The sequence below is a fragment of the Phyllopteryx taeniolatus genome, chromosome 23 (assembly GCF_024500385.1).
Source record: "Phyllopteryx taeniolatus isolate TA_2022b chromosome 23, UOR_Ptae_1.2, whole genome shotgun sequence".
In the NCBI taxonomy this organism is placed as follows: domain Eukaryota; kingdom Metazoa; phylum Chordata; class Actinopteri; order Syngnathiformes; family Syngnathidae; genus Phyllopteryx; species Phyllopteryx taeniolatus.
Genome location: NC_084524.1, coordinates 1,987,159 through 2,010,983, shown reverse-complemented (window position 1 = coordinate 2,010,983; position 23,825 = coordinate 1,987,159). Strand labels below are relative to the sequence as shown.

The following is a 23,825-nucleotide window of genomic DNA, read 5'->3' as shown; positions in this document are numbered from 1 at the left end:
ACACAGCGGCCAATGAGAAGCTCGATACCTTAGATTGACGGGGCTTCTTGCCAATCACCAGAACACAAATGAGGTTTTTTTTTTGTCCTCCGACCACCGAAAGTTTGGACCCCAAGATTGCCACGTCACACGCGTTCACGATTTACGTTCTCAGTGTCCACTTAAAGACCGCTGTGACTACTTCAAAACACGTATGACGTCATTAAACTACATAACAAGTCATTCATCATATTACACCACGGTAAGTAAACCTCAACGAGAAGTGATTGGCCGTCCGTCCTTGACGCGGCGGCCAATGAAAAGCTCGCCAGCTTTGGCCCACGCGGCTCTTTGCCAATCGGGCGTGTCGATGAACGAGCCAATCACAGAGAGACAAACGGCATTTATTTTTTCTTTTTTGTTGTGTCCTGGGGCGACGGAAAGTTCTCGTTTGCCACGTCACACAATTTTACTCTTTATGTTTTTATCGTCAACCAAAAGGCTGCTGTGAGACTTTAGATCCATATGATGTCATTAAAATAAAAATCATGTTTTTTTTTTCATTTTCTTGTCTTTTGTCACAATAAACTCCCCTTCCTCCTTGTTGTCATGGTAACCTAGCAACACGGTAGCGACAAAAAGCTGCCTCTTTTCAAATTCTTGAACTTTTTTGCAGAGGGGGGGTTGATGCCAAATAGGCCGAGCTTCTTCACGCCCGCTCAGGTGGCGGCTCACAATACAGCGGCCGACCTATGGGTGTCCTTCCTGGGCAGAGTGTGTGACCTGACCCCCCTGGTGAGGCAGCATGAGGGTGAGCAGCACGAGCATCTTGAGTATTATAATCATTTTCAGTTCATCTAGAAACTGTGTGTGAATGGTGAAGATCTGAACTGTAATTCCATAGGACAAAGTCAAATGTCAGTCACATGGAACGTGAGAATTGGAAAATAAATTGAACATACGATTCAGCTACTACGTCTCGCGAGAATTTATCAAATGCTAACATGCTAGCAGTTGGTATGCTAACATAGCAAAATAGTAACCTGATCATGGAAAGCAAATGTCCCGAATGAGCTGAACAACTTGAAGTTGGAATGGCTTGAATCGGGAAATATGTAAAAACTGTTGCTTAATGTTGGGATTTCCCAAAAATGGTTAATTTTTGGAATGTGAGAAATAGTTCCACTGATGTCCTGAATTAGCTGAACAGTCTGAAGTTGGAATGGTTTGAACTGATGGAGAAATGTGGAAGGATTAGATATTTTGTAAAATGTCTCCATTCATTTGTCATGTAAATGGTGAAATATTGGAAAATGCTCTCCAACATTCACACGATAATATTCTAACAAGAACGATTTCTCCCAGGCGATGTTTTGCTGCTTCCAATCATGGAGTTTGCAGGCAAGGACATCAGCAGCTGGTTCGACCCCGAGACCAAAGACGTGAGTGTGCGCGCACACGGCAACCAATCGCACAGCGGCCTTTACCGTTCATATCCGCACCTGTGCGCAGGTGTTGACGTTCGTGCACCCGCTGACCGACTGCGTGAGCTACTACACGCCGCGGGGACGCTTCGTGCACGTCCCGCCGGCCGGCCCGCGTTCCGACTGGGCCAGCGACATCGAGCCGGCCTGGTGGAAGGACCGGCGCTACGAGGTGGGACGGCTGTCCGCCAAGACCAGGTGGATACGCGTCATCAACACGCTGACGTCGCAGGAGCAGCGGCTGGAGGTGAACCGCACGCCTAGCCTAGCCTAGCCTCCCGCAATTGACGCTAAGCTCGGCTAACGGCTCCTCCCCCGCCCTCCTTCCGGCTCAGGTGTGTTCCGAGGAGACGCTGGCCGAGGTCCTGGAGCGCTACCTGCCGTACAACTCGCACGCGTGCAGCTACACGTGGAAGCACAACGGCGCCAGCCTGGACATGAGCAAGACGCTAAGTCAGAACAACGTCCCCGACGACGACGTCAAGCTCCAGAAGCTGCGTCTCGACTGCGATCTCTTCACGCCCGCCATCCTCCTCCACTTTAACGACGACCTGACTGAGGGATGAATGCCACGTTGTGTCAATCACGCCGTGTCGCGTGCAGAGCGATGACCTCATTTTATGAATAAAGCATGTGTTTGTGTGTTGGCGTTTGAAGCGTGTGATGTCTTTTACAAAAGCTGCGACTGGATCGCACACAAACACACACATAGCCAGTAGTGTAGTTCAAAGTTCGCTCGGCGGTCACTCACCTCCAGCCGGCCTCGACATTCTCTGTCGCCGAGCTCCTCTTCATCACGAAGACGACGCAAAGAAGCTTGATTACCATGACGACAGAATATCATGACGACGTCGACGACAACAGCTTCTGGAATAAAGGTACAAGTGTATGTATAGTGTATATCTGGTGTTTGTGTGTGTATGTGCAATTGTGTTTGTATCATGACGACGTCGACGACAACAGCTTCTGGAATAAAGGTACAAGTGTATGTATAGTGTATATCTGGTGTTTGTGTGTGTATGTGCAATTGTGTTTGTGTATGTGCAATTGTGTGTGGTGTATATTGTATATCTGGTGTGCAATTGTGTGTGCAATTGTGTTTGTGTATGTGCAATTGTGTGTGGTGTATATTGTATATCTGGTGTGCAATTGTGTGTGTTGTATATTGTATATCTGGTGTTTGTGTGTGTTGTGTAATTGTGTGTGTTGTATATTGTATATCTGGTGTTTGTTGTGTAATTGTGTTAGTGTATATTATATATCTGGTCTTTGTGTATATTGTATATCCGGTGTTGTGTAAAGAACGTTTTGTGTGTGTTCTTTGTGGATTGTTGGTGCCTGTTGTGTAGTGTATGTCGTCTGGTGTGTACATTGTATGGATTGTGTTTTGCGTGGGTCTCTGGTGTGCACGTGTGTGTGCTGTACGTCCTGTGTGGTATGTGTGTGCTGTGCATGGTGTGAGCTTGTGTTATATGGTGTGCATGTTGTATAGCGTGTACGTGTAATAACGTATATGTTGCGTGTCTTGTTTGGGTATATTGTGTGTTCTGTGTGGTTTGTGTTGCGTGTGTGACTTCATGTCAACTCACGTGCAAACTTGTGCATCAGGACCCCCTCTCAGCGCTCGTTCAGGCGTGTCCAGGCTCATACGCCGCTTGTTTCCCTTTCTGACCGCAGCAGCCATCTTGATTCTAGGAATTGCACTGGGAGCCAGCTGTGAGAGCACACACACACACACACACACACGACACATACTTCTACGCTTCTGTTACACACACTAAAGTGAACGTGCATGTGTGTGTGTGACAGACTCGAGGTTGACGAGTCGTTTGTGGTCTGTGGAGCAGAGTGTTTCCAACATGAGCCAATCACTGAGCAGTGTCGAGAAACTCACCGCAGGTAATTTTGCGCAATCACGCTAGGTCGCACCGTACCGCACGATGCTGCGTTGTTGTCACGCGGTACCATGCCACGTTTCGTTGCGCCGCGCGTGTCACACCTTGTCACGGTGCACTCATGTCGCAGACGCCGCCAAAGATGTGGAGCGACTCAAGTTCGGGGTGGCGAGCGCCAAAGACGAGCTGCGCTCAAGTGAGATTTTGTTATGTTATAACCGTGTCGTGTTGCACAATGCCGAGCTGTGTCGTACCGCGTCGTTGTGGTCATGTTAAACGCCGCCATGTTGTGTTGTCCAATGCCACGTAGCTTCCGAGGCCTTGAAGCAGCTCGCCACTTTGGACACCATCAGCAGAGTGGTGGCTTCCCTCCAATGTTCCGTTGAACGCATCATCAACAATGGTACACTACGCACACAAACACACACAAACCCACACAGAGTGGACATTTGAGGGCTTGTGGTTTAAAGGGTCGAGATCGGTAGGCTCCGGCTGCTGTCCTCTGGACTGGCAGAGCTTTGGCTCCAACTGTTACTTCTTCAGTCGGTCGCTGCTGTCCTGGCACAACGCCCGCGACTGGTGCAACGGGCACGAGTCGCACTTGGCCATCATCCTGACGGACGAGGAGTGGGACTTTCTGAAGCGGGAGTCGCTGGGAGCCTTCTTCTGGGTGGGCCTGAGCGACGAGAGGACGGGATCGTGGGAGTGGGTCAACCGGACGCCTTATGTCATGAACCGCAGGTGGGCGGCGCCCGTCCTCACGTCTCCATCTTCATCCTGTGGCACACTCGGTTTATTGGGGTGAAAGGAAGCACCGAGAGCCGATGCGTTGTCCGCGAATGTTAACTGAAACCCGTAGATTAGCGTGACAATGACCTGAAAACGTCAACAAAATCCTGCAGACTATATAGCACTCGTGCATCAAGCGTGTGCACGCCAAGAAGTGTGCGGAAAGCGTGCGGACCAACATTTTATCACGTTGGACTCGGGCGTGAATGTAGACACACCTCTGATCGTGCGTACACACAAAACTTTGTGGTAGAACTGCGAAAGTACAAATAGAACACAATAAGAGGGTCACACAATGAAACAATCGAAAAGCACGAGTGGTGAAAAGTCGGGTTGTTGCTTCATTGTGCCGCTCCAGTTAAAGATAATTCTCATCTTTTGGCATTGAGTTTGAGGTCAAAAAATGTCTTTTTTTTATTCACGAGATTGCTCTTTTCTCTGTTCCGACAGAATTAACAGCAGCAATTATAGCTTCTCCCACACCATTGTTTCCCCTTTTGTTGGTATTGCCTGCATGAACCGTTCCAAATAGTATTTTCTGGTTTGTGCTGCAACCGTATATGGTCAATTGAGGCGTTTTTCAATGCAAATGAGGCCAAATGTGCACAAACGTGGCAGTTTAGAACAGGTGGGACTTATCAACACACACGACTTACTTGTGTTCGTACAAAACGTGTCCGCGCCTTTGTTGAATACGAATTTTCTTTTGTACTTACAAAAGATCACGAATGAGAATATTTTCAAAATTGGTAAAATTGACCTGTCGTTCGTTTGGCTCAGGCACTGGCGGCCCGGGCAGCCCGACAGCTGGACCCACCACGGCCTGGGAGGCGGAGACGAGGACTGCGCTCACGTGCACACGGACGGACGCCTCAACGACCTGCACTGCTCCAGCAGGCTGCGCTTCCTCTGCCAGAAGCACGCCTGACCACGCCGGGAAAAAACAAGACAAAGAAACGCTTGCGACGACACTTTTTAATGAAAACCAAATAAAGTGCAACAAAGATATTCCTACAGGAAAACGTGTGCAACAGCTTCTGCTTGTAAACATGTTGAAAAGTGCAAAACAGACATCGAAAACGATTTTGTAAACAATCCAACGCCGAACGTTGCAGACAGTGAGGTAGACGTCGTAACTGCAATTCAACCGCGCAGCTCAATGTCAAAAACGTGACAAAACAAACTTGGGAGTCCTCAGGTCATCGGGAACGCTCGTCTGATGACCACCTCGTTGGAGTCTCCGCCCAGATGACACACATCCAGCAAACACGCCAACCTACGATTGGCCAGCTGCCTTGCCGTGGCGATGAGGTCACCTGACGGAGGCAGACGGCGACCGTCGTTAACTGCCGAGAGCCAGTTTGCGTGAGTGCGCGAGTGTGTGCGTGCACGCACCTGGCGACGGCGGGGGCGCGTGAGATGAGAAGGCTCCGTGGGACAAGATGGAGGCCCAGGTGTTGCCGTGGGAGCCGGGGCGTGGCAAGAGGGAGGAAGAGGACGACTGGGGGAGGAAGATGGCGTGGATGCACGTGTCGTCCGACAAAGCTGTGTGGGTCAAAACATCGGGTGTCACGGAGGGGGGGGGGGGGGGGGGGGGGGAGGCACCGTTTCCCAGAAAGGAATGAAGGAAGGAAGAATGTAAGGAGACAAGGAAGAATAGAAGAAAGAAAGGAAAGAAGAGAAGAAAAAGGAAAGAAAGAACGCAGAAAGGGATAAGGAAAGCTGCCACGTGTCCGCGGGGGGCGGCGGGGCGTTACCCTTAAGCCTGAGCGTGTAGTAATTGTCGGAGGCGAAGACGGCGGCACAGGTGAGGCTTCCTCCCATCGTCACGGCAACCGCCTGTTCTTTCTTACAGGCGGGGTTGTAGCGCATGGCCAGCGTCTCCACGGCGACGTGCGGGAAATGCGGCGGGGAAGGGCTGCTGGTGGAATAAGAAGTGTCGCCCTGCTCATCCTCTTCCTCCTCCTCCTCCTCTTCGTCGTCGTCGTCGGTGTTATGGAGGAACTCCATGGAAGCCTCGAAAAGAAGATCTGGACAAGGTGACACTTTAGTGCACACACGTTAGCGAGGTCACGTTGATGTCGTTGTTGCCGTACTCCGCCATGTTGTCTTTTTGTACCGCGACGTGTTGTGTTGTCGCGAGGAATGTGTTGCGTGGCATCACGCCATGTTGTGTTGGCTCATACCGTCACGCCACGTCATGTTGGACGTACACACGGACACACCTGTCTCGTTGCTGCCTTTGGGTTGGACGGTCGCTCGAGGACGTCTTCGGAGACAAAAGGGACAAGGTCATCGATCCGACCGATCGGAGCGATGCATTTCTAATGAGCGGGCGTGGCCAGTTCTCACCCTTTTGCCGGCGTGTCCGAGTGCAGCAGCAGCTTCCTCTTACACGGCCTGTCGTGCGCAAACACAAGCTCGCATGAACGGGGCAGATTTCAAAGGGGAAACCGAGGCCGGAAATGCCGTGACCTGCCGCTGCTGGTGGATGTCAGCGGGCGGGCCGTCCGCTGACTGGCAGTCGGCGACGGCGTAACCCGGCAGGAGGAGGAGGGCGAGGGGGAGGAGGAGGAGGAGGAGGAGGACAGAGACGAAGATGCGTCTCGCCAAAAGATGCAACTCCCCTCCTAAAGCATTTCGCGAACAAATTATGATCTCACGACAGTATTATTATCCATAAACAATCAATCGGTCAAATTATTGGGATATGTGATTGTGTGTGTACCTCTCCTCGGCTACAGTATGCAACCATGGTAACGGTGGCCTCGATACAGAAGGTGCGTCGCTCCCTGTAACAAAGTTTCTTCATCTCCCGCAGAAGCACAGTCCCCCGGAGGAAACCGGGCTCCCCTGAAAGAAAGAAAGGACGGAAGCCAGCAAGGAAGGAATTAAGAAAAGGGAGGAACGAAAGGACAGAAGGAAGGAGGAAATGGATAGACGAAGGAAAGAAGAAAGAAAAAGAAAGGTAGGAAAGAATGAGGAAAGGCAAGATGAGAGGAGGGGGGAAAGGAAGGAAGAAAAGAAGGGAAAGATATTACAAATACAACAGAGAAAGAAAGAAGGAAGTGAGGAAAAAAGAAAGGACGGAATGGGGGAAGAAAGGGGAGGAAGAAAGAGGAAGAAATAAAGAATAAAACAAAGTTAAAAGGAGTGGAAAGGAAGGAATGAAAGTAAAGGAGGTAAGAAATAATGAAGGAAGGAATTTAGGAAGAGGGACACAGGGTGAGAGGCCGCTGAATTTCCTTTCCAAGCACGCCGGTGACGGTCCGCTGACCTCGACTGTCTCTCATGTACGTTTCCAAGGAGACGGGAGGGGGCGGGTAGACGAAGTACCCGCCAATCAGAGCCGCGCGCTTCATCCGCTTGTCGTCCTGCCGCCGCAGCCAGTCGAGGAACTGCTGCACCGCCGGCAGCTGGCCGTAACCTCTGTGCCCGCCTGTCAATCGAGCCCGCCGTCGATGATGATGGTGATGATGAAGTCACAAAAAGAGCTGGTACCTGTGAGCTGTAGCATTGTGTGCGGCGTGTTGGTCAGGTACAAGACTCCCGCCGCCGTCTGGACCACCTTCAGACGAGAACACACCACCACCATTACTGCGCACGCACACACACACACACACACACACACACACACACGCCGCTTGTCAGCGTGACTTCTCGCTTCCTTCGCCTCCATCTTTCGTTCCTTCCTTCATCTCACATGGGTGGAGCCTGCGGTGAGTCTGCGGCTGAGAGGTGGCGAAAAGCTGGATCCAGATTGGACGAGAGCAGCGCCCGTCCTGCAAACGCAGCCAGCGATACTCCAAGAGCTCTGACCCTGCGCACACGCAAACACACGCACGTGGACGCGCGGGTTCAGTAAGTGCGTCCGCATCCCCGTCACCATGGCGATGCTCCTCACCCTTTCTCAGCCGCTCGGAGCGCCCCGCGAAGACCAGCAAGCCGATGACGTCGCAGACGGCGCCGTGAGCGCGAGCCGAAAGTTGCTCACTGTGACAAGAAGCCGGTCAAGGGCGCTCGCCGAAGACGCGGTGCCCATGGAATTTTTTTTAAAATTTGGGAAAAGAAAAGTTTAGTAGCAGGAAAATTATCTTGTGGGCAAAACTCTTGAACAATGTCATTGCTACTTGCAATTTCCCAAAAAACAAGGGGTGTAGTCCATTACAATTGTTAAATGTCCATATTTGTTTTTGGAAAGAGGAGATCTGACTTGAAGCCGCCTACCTGCCGCAGAAGTCGTAGGCGCTCGCGGGCGGCGGCAGGCGGGCGGGCGCCACCGACGCCTCCGGGAGCAGAGAGATGCGAGCGGCGAGATTCTGGCTGTTCGCGCTGATCTCTGTGCGCCCAGGAAAAAAAGGGATGGGAGAGGGAGGAAAGAAGGAACGAAGGAAGGAAGGAAGGAAGAAGAATAGGAAGGAAGGAAGGAAAGAAGGAAGGGGGAAGGAGGAAGAAAGGAAGGAAGAAGGAAAGAAGAATAGGAACGAAGGAAGGAAGGCAGGAAGGAAGAAGGAAAGAAGGAAAGGAAGGAAGGAAGGAAGGAAGGAAGGAAGGAAGGAGGAAGGAAGGAAGGAAGAAGGAAGGAAGGAAGGAAGGAAGGAAGGAACGAAGGAAGGAAGGAAGGAAGGAAGAAGGAAAGAAGAATAGGAAGGAAGGAAGGAAGGCAGGAAGGAAGGAAGGAAGGAAGGAAGGAAGGAAGGAAGGAAGGAAGGAAGGAAGGAAGGAAGGAAGGAAGGAAGAAGGAAGAAGGAAGGAAGGAAGGAAGGAAGGAAGGAAGGAAGGAAGGAAGGAAGGAAGGAAGGAAGGAAGGAAGGAAGGAAAGAAGAATAGGAAGGAAGGAATCAAGAAGCAAGGAAAGAATGGACAAAAGAAAGGAAGGATGAAAGAAAGCCAGGAGAGAAAGTCAGGAAGGAAAGAGAAAAAACAAAGGAATGAGATAAGGAAAGAGGGAAGAAAGGAAGAAAATAAGAAAAGATGGAAGGAAGCAAGTACCGATGTCGTCGCCCTCGGACATGTAGCGCCGCTTGACCCGGAAGTGGCTCAGGCTGATGACGTCACCGGGCTTGAGAACGCAGAACCAGTTGACACACAGGCCGTTCCACATCACCACCGACACGCTTCCCGTGCGGTCGCACGCCTCCAACAGCCCCTGCCGAGCGAGCGCATGCGAGCGTGCGTGCGTGCGTAAGACGCCGCGTCCGCTTTCCTCGATGGCGACGCCTTCACCCACCTGATAAGGACACTTGGAGTTCCTATCTGCTTTCCCATAATAAGTCAGTTTTGACTTCGCCGTGATGCGCAGGATCAGCCGGTGCAGGATGCTGCCCCGGACCCAAACTTTGCGCCCTATAAATCCCTCGCGGAGGCCTTTGATGGTCACGGACGGGTGGTAAACTGCGGCCGCACCATCAGAGAGAGAAAGAAATAAAGTATGTAAATGTGTCCGGTGCGCGTGCGCCACCCACCTTTCCCGTCGTGCTCGCTCATGGGAGGCGGCGTCTGCTTCCAGGCGTCTCCGTGGAAGTCCACTTTATTCCACAGTGGCAGAAAGAACGCTCGACTGGCCAGCAGAGGACCTGTAGCGCACGCACGTTCACCAATGGCGCGCGAGCGTAGGGGCGCGGCTTAGCTCATTCACCTGACACATCGGGCGAGCCGCTCCAGGGCAGCGAGTCCCAATCCGAGTCCCGGCTCTCGTCGTCGCCCGCGGCCACGCTCATCTCCACGTTGACCAAGATGAAGCTGCACACAAGAAGGACGACATGCGACACTTTGGCCTGTTTTACTGCCCCCCCCCCCCCCCATCTGCTAGCTATTTTGTAATTAAGGGATATATAAACTTCTCCTGGAAATTTGACTGGAAATCTTCCACCCATTTGCAACCCTCGCGGCTACCTTTGGTCCTCAGTGCGGTCCGCCAAGCCCACCATGGCGGGGGCCAGGGTGGCGGTCCGCAAGGCCGCGCCCAACCGCAGGACGTGCCTCTCCACCAGCACGTTGAGCCCGGGATCCAGGGTGACGCGCAGGCGGCAGTCGCGGTCGCTCAGTGTGACGTCGTACAGGTCGTCGCCTGGACACGGAAGCGGCCCGGGTCAGAGGTGAACGGGAGGACCCCGGAGAGGGCGGCGCACTCACCGCTGAAGACGGTGTGCGGGAAGTAGATGGAGGAGCCCAGGTCTCTGGTGTAGCGCAACACGTCCAACACGTAGAGCGTCTCCCTGCAGACCACCTGGGACCGCTGAAGACACAACTTGATTTGAGATTTTACGTTACCGGCTTGCTCAAGGACCTTCCATCGCTCTCCCACTTCTTTACCCGTCATCATAATCCATCCATCCTCCACGGCGCTTGTCCTTAGCCCAGGCGTGGGCGACTGGCGGCCCGCGCCCATAATCTCGCTGGCCCCTTGATTAACACCCCCTCAACATTGTTTTTCCTCTGTGGCCCTGGTAGCGCTGCCGAAAAATTGCGGCCCCCTCCCTCGTTTAGGTCTCGCCGATCCACTCCAATAAACGCCGTACCCCAAATAATCGACTTCTAATACTTAGAATAATCTAGATGGCCCTTTCCGCTAAGGAAAAATGTACCAGTCAGTGTCATACACAAAGCGGAAATAGTGTAAATAAAGACCACCTCTCAAAATAAACGCCTTGCCTTAAACACCAGCTACTCTCTGCAGTTTAGTCAAACTGGCAACATATAGCTAAGCTCATTTTTGCTGTAGTTGCTTCAAACAACAATAAACGACATGCTTTGTGTACTTTTATGCTTTTAAAAAAAAAAAATAACACAAAATGGTACCGATATCCGCTGAGTATTAATCCTCGTGTAATGTTTCGAAACTAACGTTAAAGTTGCACATCCTTCTCTCTTTTCTTTTCAGAAGACACACACGCACGCACGCGCACGCACGCACGCGTGCACACGCACACACACACGCGCGGGCACGCACACATGCAAACGTCACATGAAGACACGAAGGGCTTGGTTTTCGTTCTTATTGAAGATATGTGACATGTCAGGACCTGATTTGGCGCGGTTCTGGACCGCCTCAGAGTTCGGCGTAAGACGCAGTCGGTTGCCGCCATGCTGCAAAAAACACGGTTTTTTTTTTTCTTTTGGCAAAAGCCACAGGCTGCGCATGCGTGGTTGGGCGTCGACGGAAACCTTTGCGGGACAAAAATTATTGAGGGCTAATACATTAAACCGCAAGGTGACGCTTCAAGGTCAAATTTGGAAAAGTATTTCATGTTAGTTAATGCAGCAGAATGGAACAGGACCAGAGAGAGCCAATCACAAGTCTCGGCTTCACAACAACTACACACTATCTCCCAGTCATGTAATAGATTACAATTACGTTTTATAATGACATCATCTCAATACATGTAGTTACCCCCAACACTGTGACTGCATATATGTAACACCCTGGTGCAAATTTGTGACAAGGCCAAAGCCCTTACTCTTAGGAAAGTAGTCATTGGCGTCAAGGAAGTACGTTGACATGATACCAACCTTGTCCAAATACTCGCGCTTCAGCCTCTCAGCACGAAATATTGCCATATGTCAGCAGTCCGCCGTGAAAGCAGACCGATTGTCTTCGTCATCAAAATAAGACATTTGCTTTTTACTTTTTTAAAGCAATGATCACCAAGTTTGCCTATTTGCTGACATGTTCAGGACCAAACCGCTCCCTCAATTGTAATCAGTTCATTTGGAATAATGTTCTGTTTTTCAATCAAGGGATAGAAACGAAAAATGTTTTGTTTCTATCCAATTTATTGACAAATCAAAAAAATTATAGACAGATTAATGGAATAGTAAAATAATCATTGAAGCCCTACAAATGACCTTTAATTGTGTTATCATAAATAATTACTGATATTCATCGATGGTAAGACACTGATCATGTTCATTATTTCTCACAATAAGTATCACCAATGATTTAACAAGGCAGGAAACGTAAAAATAAATATGCAACACTTGATATATTTTACATATTCAAATGATCACTTCGAGAGAATTCCTTGGAAATCACAATGCCCGGTCACTCGTGAGCTATTTTTACAATAGGTGTGGTGACATGGTCCTTGGGGACTGCCTGTTGCCCGCGGGCTCCACGTTGGCGACCCCTGACGTGACGGATCTCGACTGATGAACCGAGTTTAGCCTGGGTTGTTAGCGGAAGTTACGGGGTTGTCGCCGCATGTACGTGGAAACTTGAAAATGCGGTCTTCCAGAAGGAGGCTTGAAAAATCCCTCGGTCGCAAAGGCCGCGTTCAAGTGCGCGCAAAGTGCTGCGAGTCTCTGAACTCCAGGAAGAGGCTGAAGAGCAGGTGCAGCGCTTGGATGCGGCTGCAGTACACGGGGACGTCCAGCAGGGCGCACACGACGTCGCAGTACCGCGACAAGCTGCAGTGGAGGCGGGCGGGGGGCAAGCGCACGCGGCCCAGAGTCTCCTCCACCTCCGGCGGCCACTCCTGCATGAGGGCGTCGATGTCGGGCATGGCGCGCGCGTACTGCACGCTGGCCGCCGCCTTGGAGCGGTGCAGGGCGCCGATGCTCTCCACCCAGCTGTCCACGGCGCGGGGGTTGGACTGAGGACTGGACACGCTGGTCACCTTCAGCTGGGAGACACACGTCAATCAATATTTATGTAATAACACGATTTTTAGGGGCAATCCCAATTGTTCCCCTAAACGGCTCAAAGAATTGGGACGACACGTCAACACCTACTTTCTGCTGGCTGGGTCGTAGGCAGACATGACAGTTGTTTACATTTGCAAGATGCCTTCTTCTTGTGTTAAATGAATGTTGCAATTATTATTAATTGCTTTTTTCAAATTTAAACGTGTCTTTTTGTCCAGTTTCCAAAGGTGACTGGCATTTTAAAACGGTTTCTAATTAATGTTTCCTACCACGTGACAGGGTGCATGCATTTACATATTTCTTCCTTGTCTACTCTAAAACACATTTGTATAGAATAAACATTTTGACAAACTAACTTTATGGCCTAATGTCAGCCAATAAATAAAAACAACCGTCACAAAACAGAATAGAAAAGAAAAGAACTTTGTCACTGTCACAGGAACAACGAATATCAGTTCAGCATCTCACAATTTGCAGGGATAAGCCCTTCAGCTTACCTCGCCGGTGGCGTGCTGCTTGGTCTCCTCGGACAACCAGAGCGACAGGAGCGTAGGGTCCGACTGCTTGACGCTGGGCTCGTCCAGAACCAGAAGGCCCAGCCCGTCCGCTTCGCCGTCCGGCCTCGGCACCTGCGCGCCGCCCAAGAGAAGACTGGTGATCTTTGACTTGGGCACGAGCGGAGCAGGAAGAAGGAACCTACCTTGAGGAAGGCGTCGATGTCGCCCACGGCCGGAATGAAGTCCGGGATGAAGGGTCTTAGGCTGTGTTTTAGCTGGATGGACTGAGGAGAGTACCTTGGGAAGACCCAACGCACACAATCAGTCAGTCAGTCCGTCTACCAGACAGCCAGAGTCAGTCGGTCAGTCAGTCAATGTCAAAAAGCATCAGTGTCAGTTAGTAAACAGCGTCAGTCAATGCCATCATTAGCCAGTCTCAGTAAGTCAGACATTGTGAGTCAGTGTCAGTCAGCCAAAGTTGTCTCCGTCAGTCAGTCGGTCAGCGGCATCGCCGCCACACAGACGTCGCTCCAAACTCACCGCACGATGTACTGGAATAACTCTTTGATCTCTGCGCTGACGGGCAGGATGGCGTAGTCGGCCGGGTCGTACGCGCCCTCCGGAGCCTCGCTGGTCTCGTCGTCCTCGTCCTCGTCCTCCGATTCCCCCGACTCTTCTTCCTCGTCCTCGTCGTCTTCCTCGTTTGGGCTGACGCCGGGCTGCCTGCCGATTGAGCCTTTACCCCTCGGAGGCTCGAGGTCTTTGTCCATCTCGTCACTGCTGCTGTGGTCGGACATGTGGCTACGCCCCATCCTGTTCCTCCCGCGCTCGGCCTAAAAGGCACAAATGGTGACGGCCGCCCCTGACCCTCGCCCCACGTGAGGAATAAGGAGGCATGAGGATGGAGACCCTCGTTACCTGGCCGCGGACGCTCGCCTCCTCTGCCGAGTCGCTCACTTCCACGCTCTCGTCGTATGGTTGGTTCTTCACAAGTCGACGGTCGGCTCGCTCCATGATCAACTACACAAACACAAGTTACTTATTAACCTACTGATTATTGTAATATTTTAGCATCGTATCGCTTATGTTGTTCTCAATTCCCTTCCCTGAATAAATAAAGGTTAAATAAATGTTTCATTCACACACACACACACACAACCCTAACTTAAATTTAACACGGCAGCATAGTCTAAATGCTAAATTGAACTTGTTAAATTCCTTTTATTATTTAACGTGTGTCATCATTGCATAGCTTACATGCTAACGTTAGCCACCTAGCACCAGTGAAAAATGGGCTTCTTGTAGGCAAGGCGAAAGATTTTTCGCGACGGTTTCCAATGTTGTCCTAAAGCGCTGTTTCCTGTCACATAAATGTAGAAAACAAGCTTTTTTGTTTAAAAAAAAAAAGTGTAATTTACTGTCTAGTTTCGCTCAGGTGAGGCACAAAAGCACAACGACGAACGCTTTGGTAGCCTAGCAACCGCAGACGCCATGTTGTATTCTTCTTCTTCTGCTTCTTCTTCTTCTGCTTCTTCTTCTTCTTCTTCTTCTTCTTCTTCTTCTTCTTCTTCTTCTTCTTCTTCTCCTTCTTCTTCTTCTCCTTCTTCTCCTTCTTCCCCTTCTTCTCCTTCTTCATCGCCAAAGCCGCTCGTTGCAAGCGCACTCCACTGCCACCGTGTGGACTGGTGCGCCAGCGAGTTAAATAAGCTTTCTGTCAACGAGAAAATGTGCCAGCATCATATCAAAAGTCACCAAAGTTAAAAGTTACACCTTATTAATTAATTGTACACAAAAGTGCATTTCAAGGCGGTGTTTTAGCCCCTCCGGGGCACTAGAGGGCAACTTGGGCCCGGAAAGGGTGTCGTGATTGGTCGTTGTGGCGGCGGGACCGTTTCGTGTGAGCTGGTCTCCTTGTTTTCGTCCGGCAACGTTTTCAGGTAAATTGTACAACAAAATCAACAACAAAAATATCGACATGGACTCGTCAACAAAGTTTTGTTTAATACGCTCCAAATTCGTAGTCATTAGCGGAGTGCGGCTAACTAGCGGCGCTTAAGCTAAAGGAGGGCTAACGGCGAGGGAGCCCTAGCTGTTAGCCGCTAATGTAAAGTTACTATTCCAGCAATCTGCTATACCACACAGCTGATTTTACTATTTATTTTCTATATTTTTGCCAGTACAGTATATAATGAGCAAAAAGCATCCACGCAAATGTTTATGTGGCGGCTACTATGTCAGTATGTATTAGGAATACTAACAGGAGGATACAGACGCTCATTTGACCTTTTGCCATCAGTTGCAAGCGCAATTAATTGTTCTGTCTGTCATTATAGGACACTGGCATAGGCATTATTGTAGCGAGATGGTGTGTTTATTACTAAATGCTGCAAATTGTGGGATGTCGAAGTGATTTTCATTGTTTCTGTGTCAGTGACATTTCAGTTCTATTCTGCAAACATTGCTGATATAGCAAGGTATTTTTGTCACTATGGAAGAATCACAATAGCACCTCCCAAATGCAAAGCTCTGGGATATTTGTTCTCTTTTTTACTAACAGTCCCTTGGCGGAGGCCAGTGGGTCAGTCCCGAGAGGCTCAGTATATGTGTATTTGTGTGCAGACCAATGGGTGACAGTGATGATGAGTTCGACAGGAGGCGGCGCGACAAGTTCCGAAGGGAGCGGAGCGACATGGAGCGATCCCGAGAGCGAGAAGAGAGGCGACGCGACGACTGGCCCGACAGGTGGAACCGTCATTGAAAAAAATATTTTTCCGACGGAGTAGTTGTTGGGCATATACAAACAATTCAACACAATACATGTTGTGAAAACAAAGGACAGAAAACTCAAAAAGTGAAAACACACACACACAAAAAACACACATATAGAAGGCAGCAGTAGAGTTTGTCCTTTGATACTAATGTACTTGTTCAATAGGAAGTAGGAAGAAGTAAAAAACGTATGCGGTCCTACCCATAGCGCAATCCAGAGATCCTGAGTTCGGATCTCCACTCGACCCTTAAAGAGGGTAGAAAATGTCTGGACGGCTCGCGTGATGAGTGTACGTGTGCACATTCAGGGACTGGGAACGCGGCAGAGAGAGAAGACGGGACTACGACCGTGGTCGCAGGGAGAGGTTTTCGCCGCCGAGACACATGAGCCCTCAGCACAAGCGCATGAGGAGAGACTGGTGAGCGGCGGCCGCGTATGGCTCGCGTCAACCTCCACGCGCCGCAGCTCAACGTGTCCTGGTTTCGCCAGGGACGACCACCGGGGCGAGCCATACCGCTTTGAGCAGCCCTTTGGAGGAGGCGGCGGCGCTTTGTTCCCAAGGGTGGGGCCTCAAGGCTGGCCCCCCGACATCCCGCAATTGCCCATCCATCACGGAGCTCACCCGCTGCAGGGCAGGTGCGACCACGTGCTTCCACGGGCACACGTGCGCGTGCTTGGCGGCGCGTTAGACGCACTTTTATCTTTCCTCAGGTTGGCGATGGTGGATCCTGACTTGCCGCCCCCCGGACCTCCAACCATGAGAAGCTTCAAGGTGAGTGAAGCAAGCGGTCAGGGTGTCACGGGGAAAAAAAATGGCTTGGAATACAAATTTGTCCTGACAAATAAACAAATAACAACAATAACCCAGCCCTTAGCTCTTGCGTGTGTCGCGCAGGACTTCCTGCTGAACACGGAGGACAGCGTGGACGAGACGGAGGCGGTCAAGCGCTACAATCAGTACAAAGTGGACTTCCGGCGCCAGCAGCTGCAGGACTTCTTCGTCCAGCACAAAGAGCAGGAGTGGTTCCGCTCCAAGTACCACCCCGACGACATCGCGGCCAGGAAGGCGGAGTCCCTGGCCGCGCTCAAACGCCGTCTGGGTGTGTTCCTCTTCCTGTGGGACAACAAGTGGCTGGACGGCGTGGCGCTGGACATGGAGCACGCCACCGCCATCATTCAAGTGCTGGATGCAGGTCAGCCGCGGTCCAGGAGGCAGGAGGTTGCGCACGGGTGACTTCTGACCTCGCCTTCTCGTCCGCAGCCGTCATCAAGATGGAGGGTGGCACGGACTTGGACCTGAAGGTGCTGGAGCCCGGCGGGGAGCACGCCGGCGGAGGCGTAGGCGAGTCCGCGGCGGGTCCGAGCAAGGAGCCGGCGGACGGCGAGCTGGGCAGGACCCGAAGTCAGGTGAGAGTGCAGCGTGGGGGTTCTAGTATCTGCTTTTCTTTGTCACAGAAAGCCCCTCTATATCGTGGAACATTTCCTCGCGATAAACAGGGAATCGCTGTTGAACTCAATGACGATTTCACACCTCAGAAGGATGAGGACAGCAAGCAGAATGGGGAAGACGAGGAGGAGGAGGAGGAAGAGGACAAGGAGGAGGAGCAGAAGGAGGAAGAGGAGGCCAAGAAAAGCAGGAAGAGGAAGCGCAGCATGTCGGCTGACAGTGGCGAAGGCTCGGCCTCCGACTCCTCGCACTCTGACGGCGAGAAGGAAGAGAAGGCGCCGGCGTCGCCGGTGAGGCCTCGGCCGCTGCACCTCACCACCTCGCTTTTCATCAGGAGCGTCCCGCCCGACGCGTCCAAAGAGGAGATCGCCGCAGTGAGTGCCCACCGCCCCCGCTGCCGATCGGCATCTTCCGCTGCCCCTGAATGCGCACTCGAGCCCTCTGTGTTTGCAGCTGTGTCGCAGGTACTCGGGCTTCCTACGGGTGGCGCTGTCAGACCCTCAGCCAGAGAGGAGGTGAGTAGAAAGTGTGCGATGGTAAAAAGCGTGACCGGCGACTGCGCATCACAATACAGATGTGCGCCAGGTTCTTTCGGCGGTGCTGGCTGACGTTCGACCGTGGCGTCAACATCAAGGAGACATGCTGGAACCTGCAGAATATTCGGGTAACCGTCGTCACCCGCCCGCGCCCTCGCCGCCGTCTGCTACCGTCTTCTTCCAACTCGTCTCATCTTCTCCGGCCCCTCGCAGCTCCGAGACTGCGAGCTTTCCCCGGTGGTCAACCGCGATTTGTGCCGTCGCGTCCGCAGCGTCAACGGGCTGACTCAGCACAAGCCCGTGGCGAGGAACGACGTCCGCCTGGCCGCCAGGCTGGTGCACACGCTGGACCAGAGGGCGGAGCTGTGGCAGGAACAGGTGCCGCTTCCCGTTGCCCCGCCTCCACCCCTCGGCACTTTCTGTTTGGCTCCGAACCCACGTGCGAATGCACCGCTGCAGACGGAGACCAACCCCGTCCTGAAGAACATCACGGATTACCTCATCGAGGAGGTGAGCGCCGAAGAGGAGGAGCTGACGGGCGGCGAGGCCGGCGACGCCAAAGACGCGGTGTCCTCGGATGTTACCGTGGAGACTGATAAGACGTTGTTGAAGGTGGGACCAGCTGTTTGTGTGTGTGCTGTCTTCATGCGGTGTTGCAGTGCGTGTTTGTTTGTGTGCAGGTGCTGGACACGCTGCTGCTCTACTTGCGTGTGGTCCACTCGCTGGACTACTACAACTTCTGCCAGTATCCCGCTGAGGACCACATGCCTCATCGCTGCGGACTGATACATGTGCGGGGACCCCTGCCCGTGGCCAAGATCACAGCGGCTGAAGGTATACCACACACGCGCACGCGCGCCCGCGCGGTCGAGCCCGCCGTGACGTACTTTGCTGTGGTCGCCCAGTGGGTGAACACCTGAAGATGTGTGAGGAGCGTCTGGCTCCTCTGCTGAGTCCGCCCGAAGTGGTGAGTGCAGACGACGCCGCGCGCCTGGGGAAGAAAGACCCGGAACAGGAAGTGAGACTTTCCGCTGCCGCTATCACGTAGTCTCGTGGGTCAGTATTGACGGCATTCGTTTGGCAGGTGGAGAAGTTCCTGGCGGCCAACACTCAGGAGCTCAGCAAAGACAAGTGGCTGTGTCCTCTGAGCGGCAAGAAGTTTAAGGCTCCGGAGTTTGTGCGTAAACACATCCTCAACAAACACGGCGAGAAGGTGGATGCCGTCAGACAGGAAGTGGACTACTTCAACAACTACCTGTTGGACGCCAAGAGACCGGTGTTGCCCGAGAACAAGCCCCCGCCGCCTCCGGCTCAAGGTAAGCTCGAAAAGAGACGTCCCGACAAAAGGTACGAGCCGGCTCGTTCCCAGAACGAGCTCCCTCCGCCCACATGTCAAGGAAAGGTCAACCCTCAGACACCTGGTCCCCTGACCCCGCGTTTGCGTTCCTGCCTCTAGCCCCCCCCACCAGCTTTCCCACAGTGTCACCTCAACCGCAAAGCCTTCTGGGATACCCGCCCGGCATCAGGCCTCTGCTGCCCGCCTTCCCCGGAACTCCCCATTTCCCCGCCAACCAGTTCGGGGCCGGCCGCGGTCACTATGACAACTTCAGGGGCAACTTAGGCTTCCCGGGGAAACAGCCAAACAACAGGTGAGGAAACACGATGACGGTCAACACCGCCCATGTTGGCGTGTAATTCTGTGTTCGTGTGTGCGCAGGGGTATGCGAGGAGACCCCCGCTCCATCATAGAGTACAGAGACCTGGACGCTCCGGACGACCTGGACTTCTTTTAAACCGGCAGCTTTCTTCCCCAGGATTCCCTCTCAGTTTCTGTGCGTGTGCGTGTGTGTGTTCCTTCCAGCTGGACCAAGATTACTTTTTAAAAAGCCATGATGTCATATTAAAGAAAACAAAAAAAACACACCTTCCTCTTTGAATTCAGTGAACTAGTTTTGCTCGTTTTAAACCCAGTTGGAAAATACAAGCCCATCCCCGGAATTAAATCCAACTTCGACTTTTTTTTTTCACCAAACGTCCGATTGTTCACCCGCTAATCGGAAACGTGAGCTGCGTTTAGACTAGTGTGAGACAGGTTACTTTTAGCCCTCTCTTGATCACCCCCAGTGCTTTGCTGCTGCTTTTCTTTTTTAAGGATGTTTTTTTTAGGTGTGCTTTCCTTGTCATGTAGCTTTATCATTGACTGTAAATTCTTGCTTCAATTCATTAACTGCTATGAATTTTTAATAAACTCATTCTGTAAATGTGATGACTGTCAACTAAATTTAGTGATATTCAAAGTACAGCGAACCCTCGTTTATCGTGGGAGTTAGGTTCCAGGGCTGGGCGCGATAAGCGAATTTCCGTCAAGTAGAGACACTATATTGGGTTAATTATTTAACGTGTATTTTGATCTTACGTGTATTTTATTGCACACTACATAGCAGTAACAATGAAAATTAAATAAAAAAATAAAGATGGGTACTGTACTGTAAATAATGTCCATATGTATAAATTAAAAACCCTGCAAAGTCGTGAATCCATTCCCACAATCAGCAAACCAGTTCTCAAACTTGTTTTTATTGAACTCAGTAATTTGCGTACCAAACTTTGAGAATCACTGCAATAACCCATTCCACTTGTAGCACTGACTGGACTCCCTCAGGTTTGCCACCCAGGAAGTTGACAGAAGTGTTGTTTTTTTTTTTTTTTTTTTTTTTTATGTCACTGAATTTTCTGTTCGTGACACAGACTTGAAAGGGATTTTATTCTGAAATAATACATAATCAATTCCCGGAGAATCCTAGGATCGTTTAGTAATTTGCAGAACGGTAGAAATTAGAGAGTCATCCTTAAAAACCTGTGGCATACAATCATCCTGGTTGCTGACTTTTATTTTTTATTTTGAAAGCGGCGCTTTCCCGTCATGCTTCCCGTTTAAAGCGGAAGTCGGCCGAACCGCAGTGTCATATGACAAGGGCAGCAGCCGATTCACCACTCTGTTCCTAGGTGGTCAGGCGCAGCGGATGATCACAATAAAGTAGTCCCCCACCAAATAACACACATAGACACACTCCCACTCGATTTGGGGCTATGGCGCCTTTTAGGAAAGAAACAGTTGCTGTAATATACCGACCCAATTGCCATCATACGTCGATGTGGTTTATACGTGGTTGTAGCCCTCTTACGTCACGTTGTTATTGTATATCCCTCCGCGCGCCATAGCTAGCCACTTTAGCATCGTTTGTTGTTGTCGTGGTTGGTTTGTCAGCGATTTTCTCCCCCCGAACCCGGAACGAGCGACCGACTGACTCGCCGTCCGTCATCTCTCGTAACGATGAAGTTCCAATACAAAGAGGAGCATCCCTTTGAGAAAAGGCGGTCCGAAGGCGAGAAGATTCGGAAGAAGTATCCGGATAGGGTTCCCGTAAGTAGTGTGCTAACGTTAGCGGCTAACTAGGAGGCTGGCTTTCGTGAGCTAGTTCCCCACGGCGCTCCCTCGGCCCAATGTGTGCGTGTATGTGCTGTCTTTCTACAAATGTGGTGAAAATGCAGCCAAATGTCGCATTCATTGAGCAGCAACAGGCCGAGCTAGCTTTCCGTTCAACGTCGTAGTATATATATATATATGTTCATGTATATATATTTTAAAAAAAAACTTCCGCGTTTTGAGAGCGACACCGCTAATAATCAATAAGTTAGCTCACCTAATAATTGCTCAGTTGGTTTGTTGTCAAAATGAAAATATGTAAAATAAACCAATACAGGGAAATAAGACTTATATTCATGACAAATAAAAATAGTAGATATTTTACAAATGTTTTTCAAAAATGTTTACTTATTAATTTTATTTAACTTATTTTGTCTTTGCAAAATGAATTTAATACCCCAAACATTTAACAAATAAAACAAAGTTTTCAATTTTAAAAACGTTTTTACTTTTTTTATTAAATAATTGGTTCATTAATTGTAAATGAAAACAGTATTTTCTCATTAAAGAAATTATGAGACATGCTTTTAAAGTAACATTTGTTTTCATTTTATTCTGAATTAAATCAAATGCATTTTATTTTTTTTAAATAAACTGTTACATATTTGAAAACCATTTTTTACTTGATTGAGAATTGTAAATGAAAAGCTAAATTATTATTTTTTTACATACTTTGACAACTGTTTTATTAACTAAAGGGGTAGATATTAAATTATAAATAAACGTGGTTTAAAATAAATTACATCTAGTTTAAAAAAAAAACATTTACTAATAAACAGGTAAATATAAATAAAATTAGCATGAGTCTACATACACTAACATTTTTGAAAACATTTTTTTGTATTTTTGATATAATGGGATGAATTATACATTACATTCACTTTAAAAATAGTTTGCCCACCCCTGATGTACAGTATGTCCGTTTTATGATCATTTTATACATTTTAATAGATTAGTTTCACCACGGAGGAACCAAATTATTTTCCCCCTGCATTATTGTGAAGAATCCCGTTCATTGTCATGAATACAGGCACATTCATGATTTCATGAAAATTCATTTTTATAAATGTATATGTATTTTCCAGGTTATTGTGGAGAAAGCTCCCAAAGCCAGAATAGGTGATCTGGACAAGAAGAAGTATCTTGTCCCCTCCGACCTGACAGGTGAATAAACATTTGCTTCTACTTACTGGTAACAAAATGATTTCTGTTGGCGCAATGCAATCCCAAATCAAATGAAGGTGGTTTTGTGTCATTATTCCTCACAATCGCGGCCTCGCGCCACTGATCATTTCTGTTTTATATTCATTTGACAGCTGTGATTTTTATAAAATGTTTAAGAAAAAAGGTTTTTGAGCACATAGGGTAATCTGCTACTGTAAGTATTTAGATTTTTTTTTTTTTTAATTGTACTTTAAAAACAAAAAATGGAGGGCTTGTGGTAAGATCCCTGGATCTGAAAATGTAATTTTCTCTTGTACTTCTGTTTTGTTTTTAAAAATAATTTCACAAAACATTAAGGCGTGTATAATCCCCATTTTTGTCTTCCAAATCCAGTGGGCCAGTTTTATTTCCTCATCCGAAAACGAATCCACTTGCGAGCCGAGGATGCGCTCTTCTTCTTCGTAAACAACGTCATTCCACCCACCTCGGCCACCATGGGACTGTTGTACCAGGTGAGGTCATCGCTCGCGCCGTTCAGGCTTCAAAAACGGCGCTGTGGTTTACGCACGTCTCCCCTTTCTACGTTTTCAGGAGCACCACGAAGAGGATTTTTTCCTCTACATTGCCTACAGCGACGAGAGCGTGTACGGGAGCAGCCGAAGGGAAATGTGATCCCCGCTCTGTGGCTCCCCCGCCTTCCCGCGACGCATACATACATCCATTGGGAATATTTAATCTAGCTCAGCAGCTCGGAGTTCACAGAGCAAAAGGCGTCAGATGCACTTTCACCCGTCCCTATCTCCATCAGTGTCACGTTGTATCTATCGGCCTCCATTTCTTATTTCCCAACTGCTACGGAACGGTTATATTGACTATGATTATTGTGGTTATTGTTAATTTTAGATGGCTTTATTTACTTTATCGTGAAGCTGAGTGCAATTTTTTTTCCTCTTCTTTTTTTTAAGAACTCTCTAGAGCTGCATTACTGGCGCTTTCTCTCCACTCGTGACCATAAAATTATAAAATTTGAGGAAAAAGCTACATGGGTGTCTCTTGTCTTCAATTCTAAGTTCTTATTAAAGAAATATTTTCAAAGAAATTAATCTGCTACCGTATATACATGTCAATTCA

At 49.7% G+C, this 23,825-nt stretch overlaps 6 protein-coding genes across 17 annotated transcripts; 4 read left to right on the top strand and 2 right to left on the bottom strand.

Moving 5' to 3' along the window:
* Positions 1-43: 43 nt before the first annotated feature.
* On the top strand, positions 44-2,107 carry LOC133472392 (cytochrome b5 domain-containing protein 1). 2 transcript variants are annotated; one of them, XM_061763089.1, is made up of 5 exons: positions 44-241; positions 656-790; positions 1,345-1,421; positions 1,492-1,710; positions 1,799-2,107. In XM_061763089.1, the coding sequence occupies exons 2-5, from the start codon at positions 667-669 to the stop codon at positions 2,027-2,029; spliced, it is 651 nt and encodes a 216-aa protein (XP_061619073.1). In that variant the 5' UTR covers positions 44-241; positions 656-666; the 3' UTR covers positions 2,030-2,107. The 2 variants fall into 2 exon arrangements, with proteins under 2 accessions (XP_061619073.1, XP_061619074.1); XM_061763090.1 differs by lacking the exon at positions 44-241 and having other exon boundaries at positions 390-790.
* A 60-nt stretch (positions 2,108-2,167) lies between these two features.
* Positions 2,168-5,238, top strand: asgr1a (asialoglycoprotein receptor 1a). 2 transcript variants are annotated; one of them, XM_061763086.1, is made up of 7 exons: positions 2,183-2,341; positions 3,072-3,179; positions 3,273-3,362; positions 3,489-3,554; positions 3,669-3,761; positions 3,829-4,099; positions 4,928-5,169. In XM_061763086.1, exons 1-7 carry the CDS (start codon positions 2,290-2,292, stop codon positions 5,073-5,075), a joined length of 828 nt encoding a protein of 275 aa, XP_061619070.1. In that variant the 5' UTR covers positions 2,183-2,289; the 3' UTR covers positions 5,076-5,169. The 2 variants fall into 2 exon arrangements, with proteins under 2 accessions (XP_061619071.1, XP_061619070.1); XM_061763087.1 differs by lacking the exon at positions 3,829-4,099 and having other exon boundaries at positions 2,168-2,341; positions 4,928-5,238.
* Positions 5,108-11,319, bottom strand: si:ch73-71d17.2 (RPA-related protein RADX). Of its 6 annotated transcripts, none has more exons than XM_061763055.1 (19): positions 11,173-11,319; positions 10,283-10,385; positions 10,043-10,217; positions 9,786-9,889; positions 9,613-9,723; positions 9,378-9,541; positions 9,140-9,296; positions 8,375-8,486; positions 8,052-8,140; positions 7,851-7,967; positions 7,649-7,744; positions 7,425-7,586; positions 6,876-7,000; positions 6,623-6,777; positions 6,500-6,547; positions 6,334-6,416; positions 5,905-6,177; positions 5,543-5,692; positions 5,108-5,463 (listed from the first exon to the last, which is right to left on the bottom strand). In XM_061763055.1, the coding sequence occupies exons 1-19, from the start codon at positions 11,233-11,235 to the stop codon at positions 5,342-5,344; spliced, it is 2,409 nt and encodes an 802-aa protein (XP_061619039.1). In that variant the 5' UTR covers positions 11,236-11,319; the 3' UTR covers positions 5,108-5,341. The 6 variants fall into 6 exon arrangements, with proteins under 6 accessions (XP_061619039.1, XP_061619037.1, XP_061619035.1 ...); XM_061763053.1 differs by having other exon boundaries at positions 7,372-7,586; positions 7,649-7,715; XM_061763051.1 differs by having other exon boundaries at positions 9,140-9,541.
* A 657-nt stretch (positions 11,320-11,976) lies between these two features.
* Positions 11,977-14,885, bottom strand: ift46 (intraflagellar transport 46 homolog (Chlamydomonas)). Of its 2 annotated transcripts, none has more exons than XM_061763078.1 (6): positions 14,709-14,885; positions 14,209-14,310; positions 13,831-14,123; positions 13,494-13,587; positions 13,291-13,422; positions 11,977-12,771 (listed from the first exon to the last, which is right to left on the bottom strand). In XM_061763078.1, exons 2-6 carry the CDS (start codon positions 14,302-14,304, stop codon positions 12,424-12,426), a joined length of 963 nt encoding a protein of 320 aa, XP_061619062.1. In that variant the 5' UTR covers positions 14,305-14,310; positions 14,709-14,885; the 3' UTR covers positions 11,977-12,423. The 2 variants fall into 2 exon arrangements, with proteins under 2 accessions (XP_061619062.1, XP_061619061.1); XM_061763077.1 differs by having other exon boundaries at positions 14,548-14,880.
* Positions 14,886-14,954: 69 nt separating this feature from the next.
* Positions 14,955-20,309, top strand: LOC133472375 (serrate RNA effector molecule homolog). 4 transcript variants are annotated; one of them, XM_061763049.1, is made up of 16 exons: positions 14,955-15,227; positions 15,910-16,032; positions 16,368-16,478; positions 16,550-16,696; positions 16,772-16,832; positions 16,956-17,253; positions 17,322-17,467; positions 17,600-17,881; positions 17,961-18,022; positions 18,093-18,171; positions 18,257-18,655; positions 18,724-18,877; positions 18,949-19,061; positions 19,128-19,359; positions 19,500-19,692; positions 19,761-20,309. In XM_061763049.1, the coding sequence occupies exons 2-16, from the start codon at positions 15,914-15,916 to the stop codon at positions 19,834-19,836; spliced, it is 2,472 nt and encodes an 823-aa protein (XP_061619033.1). In that variant the 5' UTR covers positions 14,955-15,227; positions 15,910-15,913; the 3' UTR covers positions 19,837-20,309. The 4 variants fall into 4 exon arrangements, with proteins under 4 accessions (XP_061619033.1, XP_061619030.1, XP_061619029.1 ...); XM_061763046.1 differs by having other exon boundaries at positions 17,558-17,881; XM_061763045.1 differs by having other exon boundaries at positions 17,322-17,881; positions 18,257-18,421; positions 18,503-18,655.
* Positions 20,310-21,250: 941 nt separating this feature from the next.
* Positions 21,251-23,735, top strand: gabarapa (GABA(A) receptor-associated protein a). The gene is made up of 4 exons (XM_061763093.1): positions 21,251-21,467; positions 22,616-22,694; positions 23,088-23,206; positions 23,286-23,735. Exons 1-4 carry the CDS (start codon positions 21,378-21,380, stop codon positions 23,364-23,366), a joined length of 369 nt encoding a protein of 122 aa, XP_061619077.1. The 5' UTR covers positions 21,251-21,377; the 3' UTR covers positions 23,367-23,735.
* Positions 23,736-23,825: the final 90 nt, after the last annotated feature.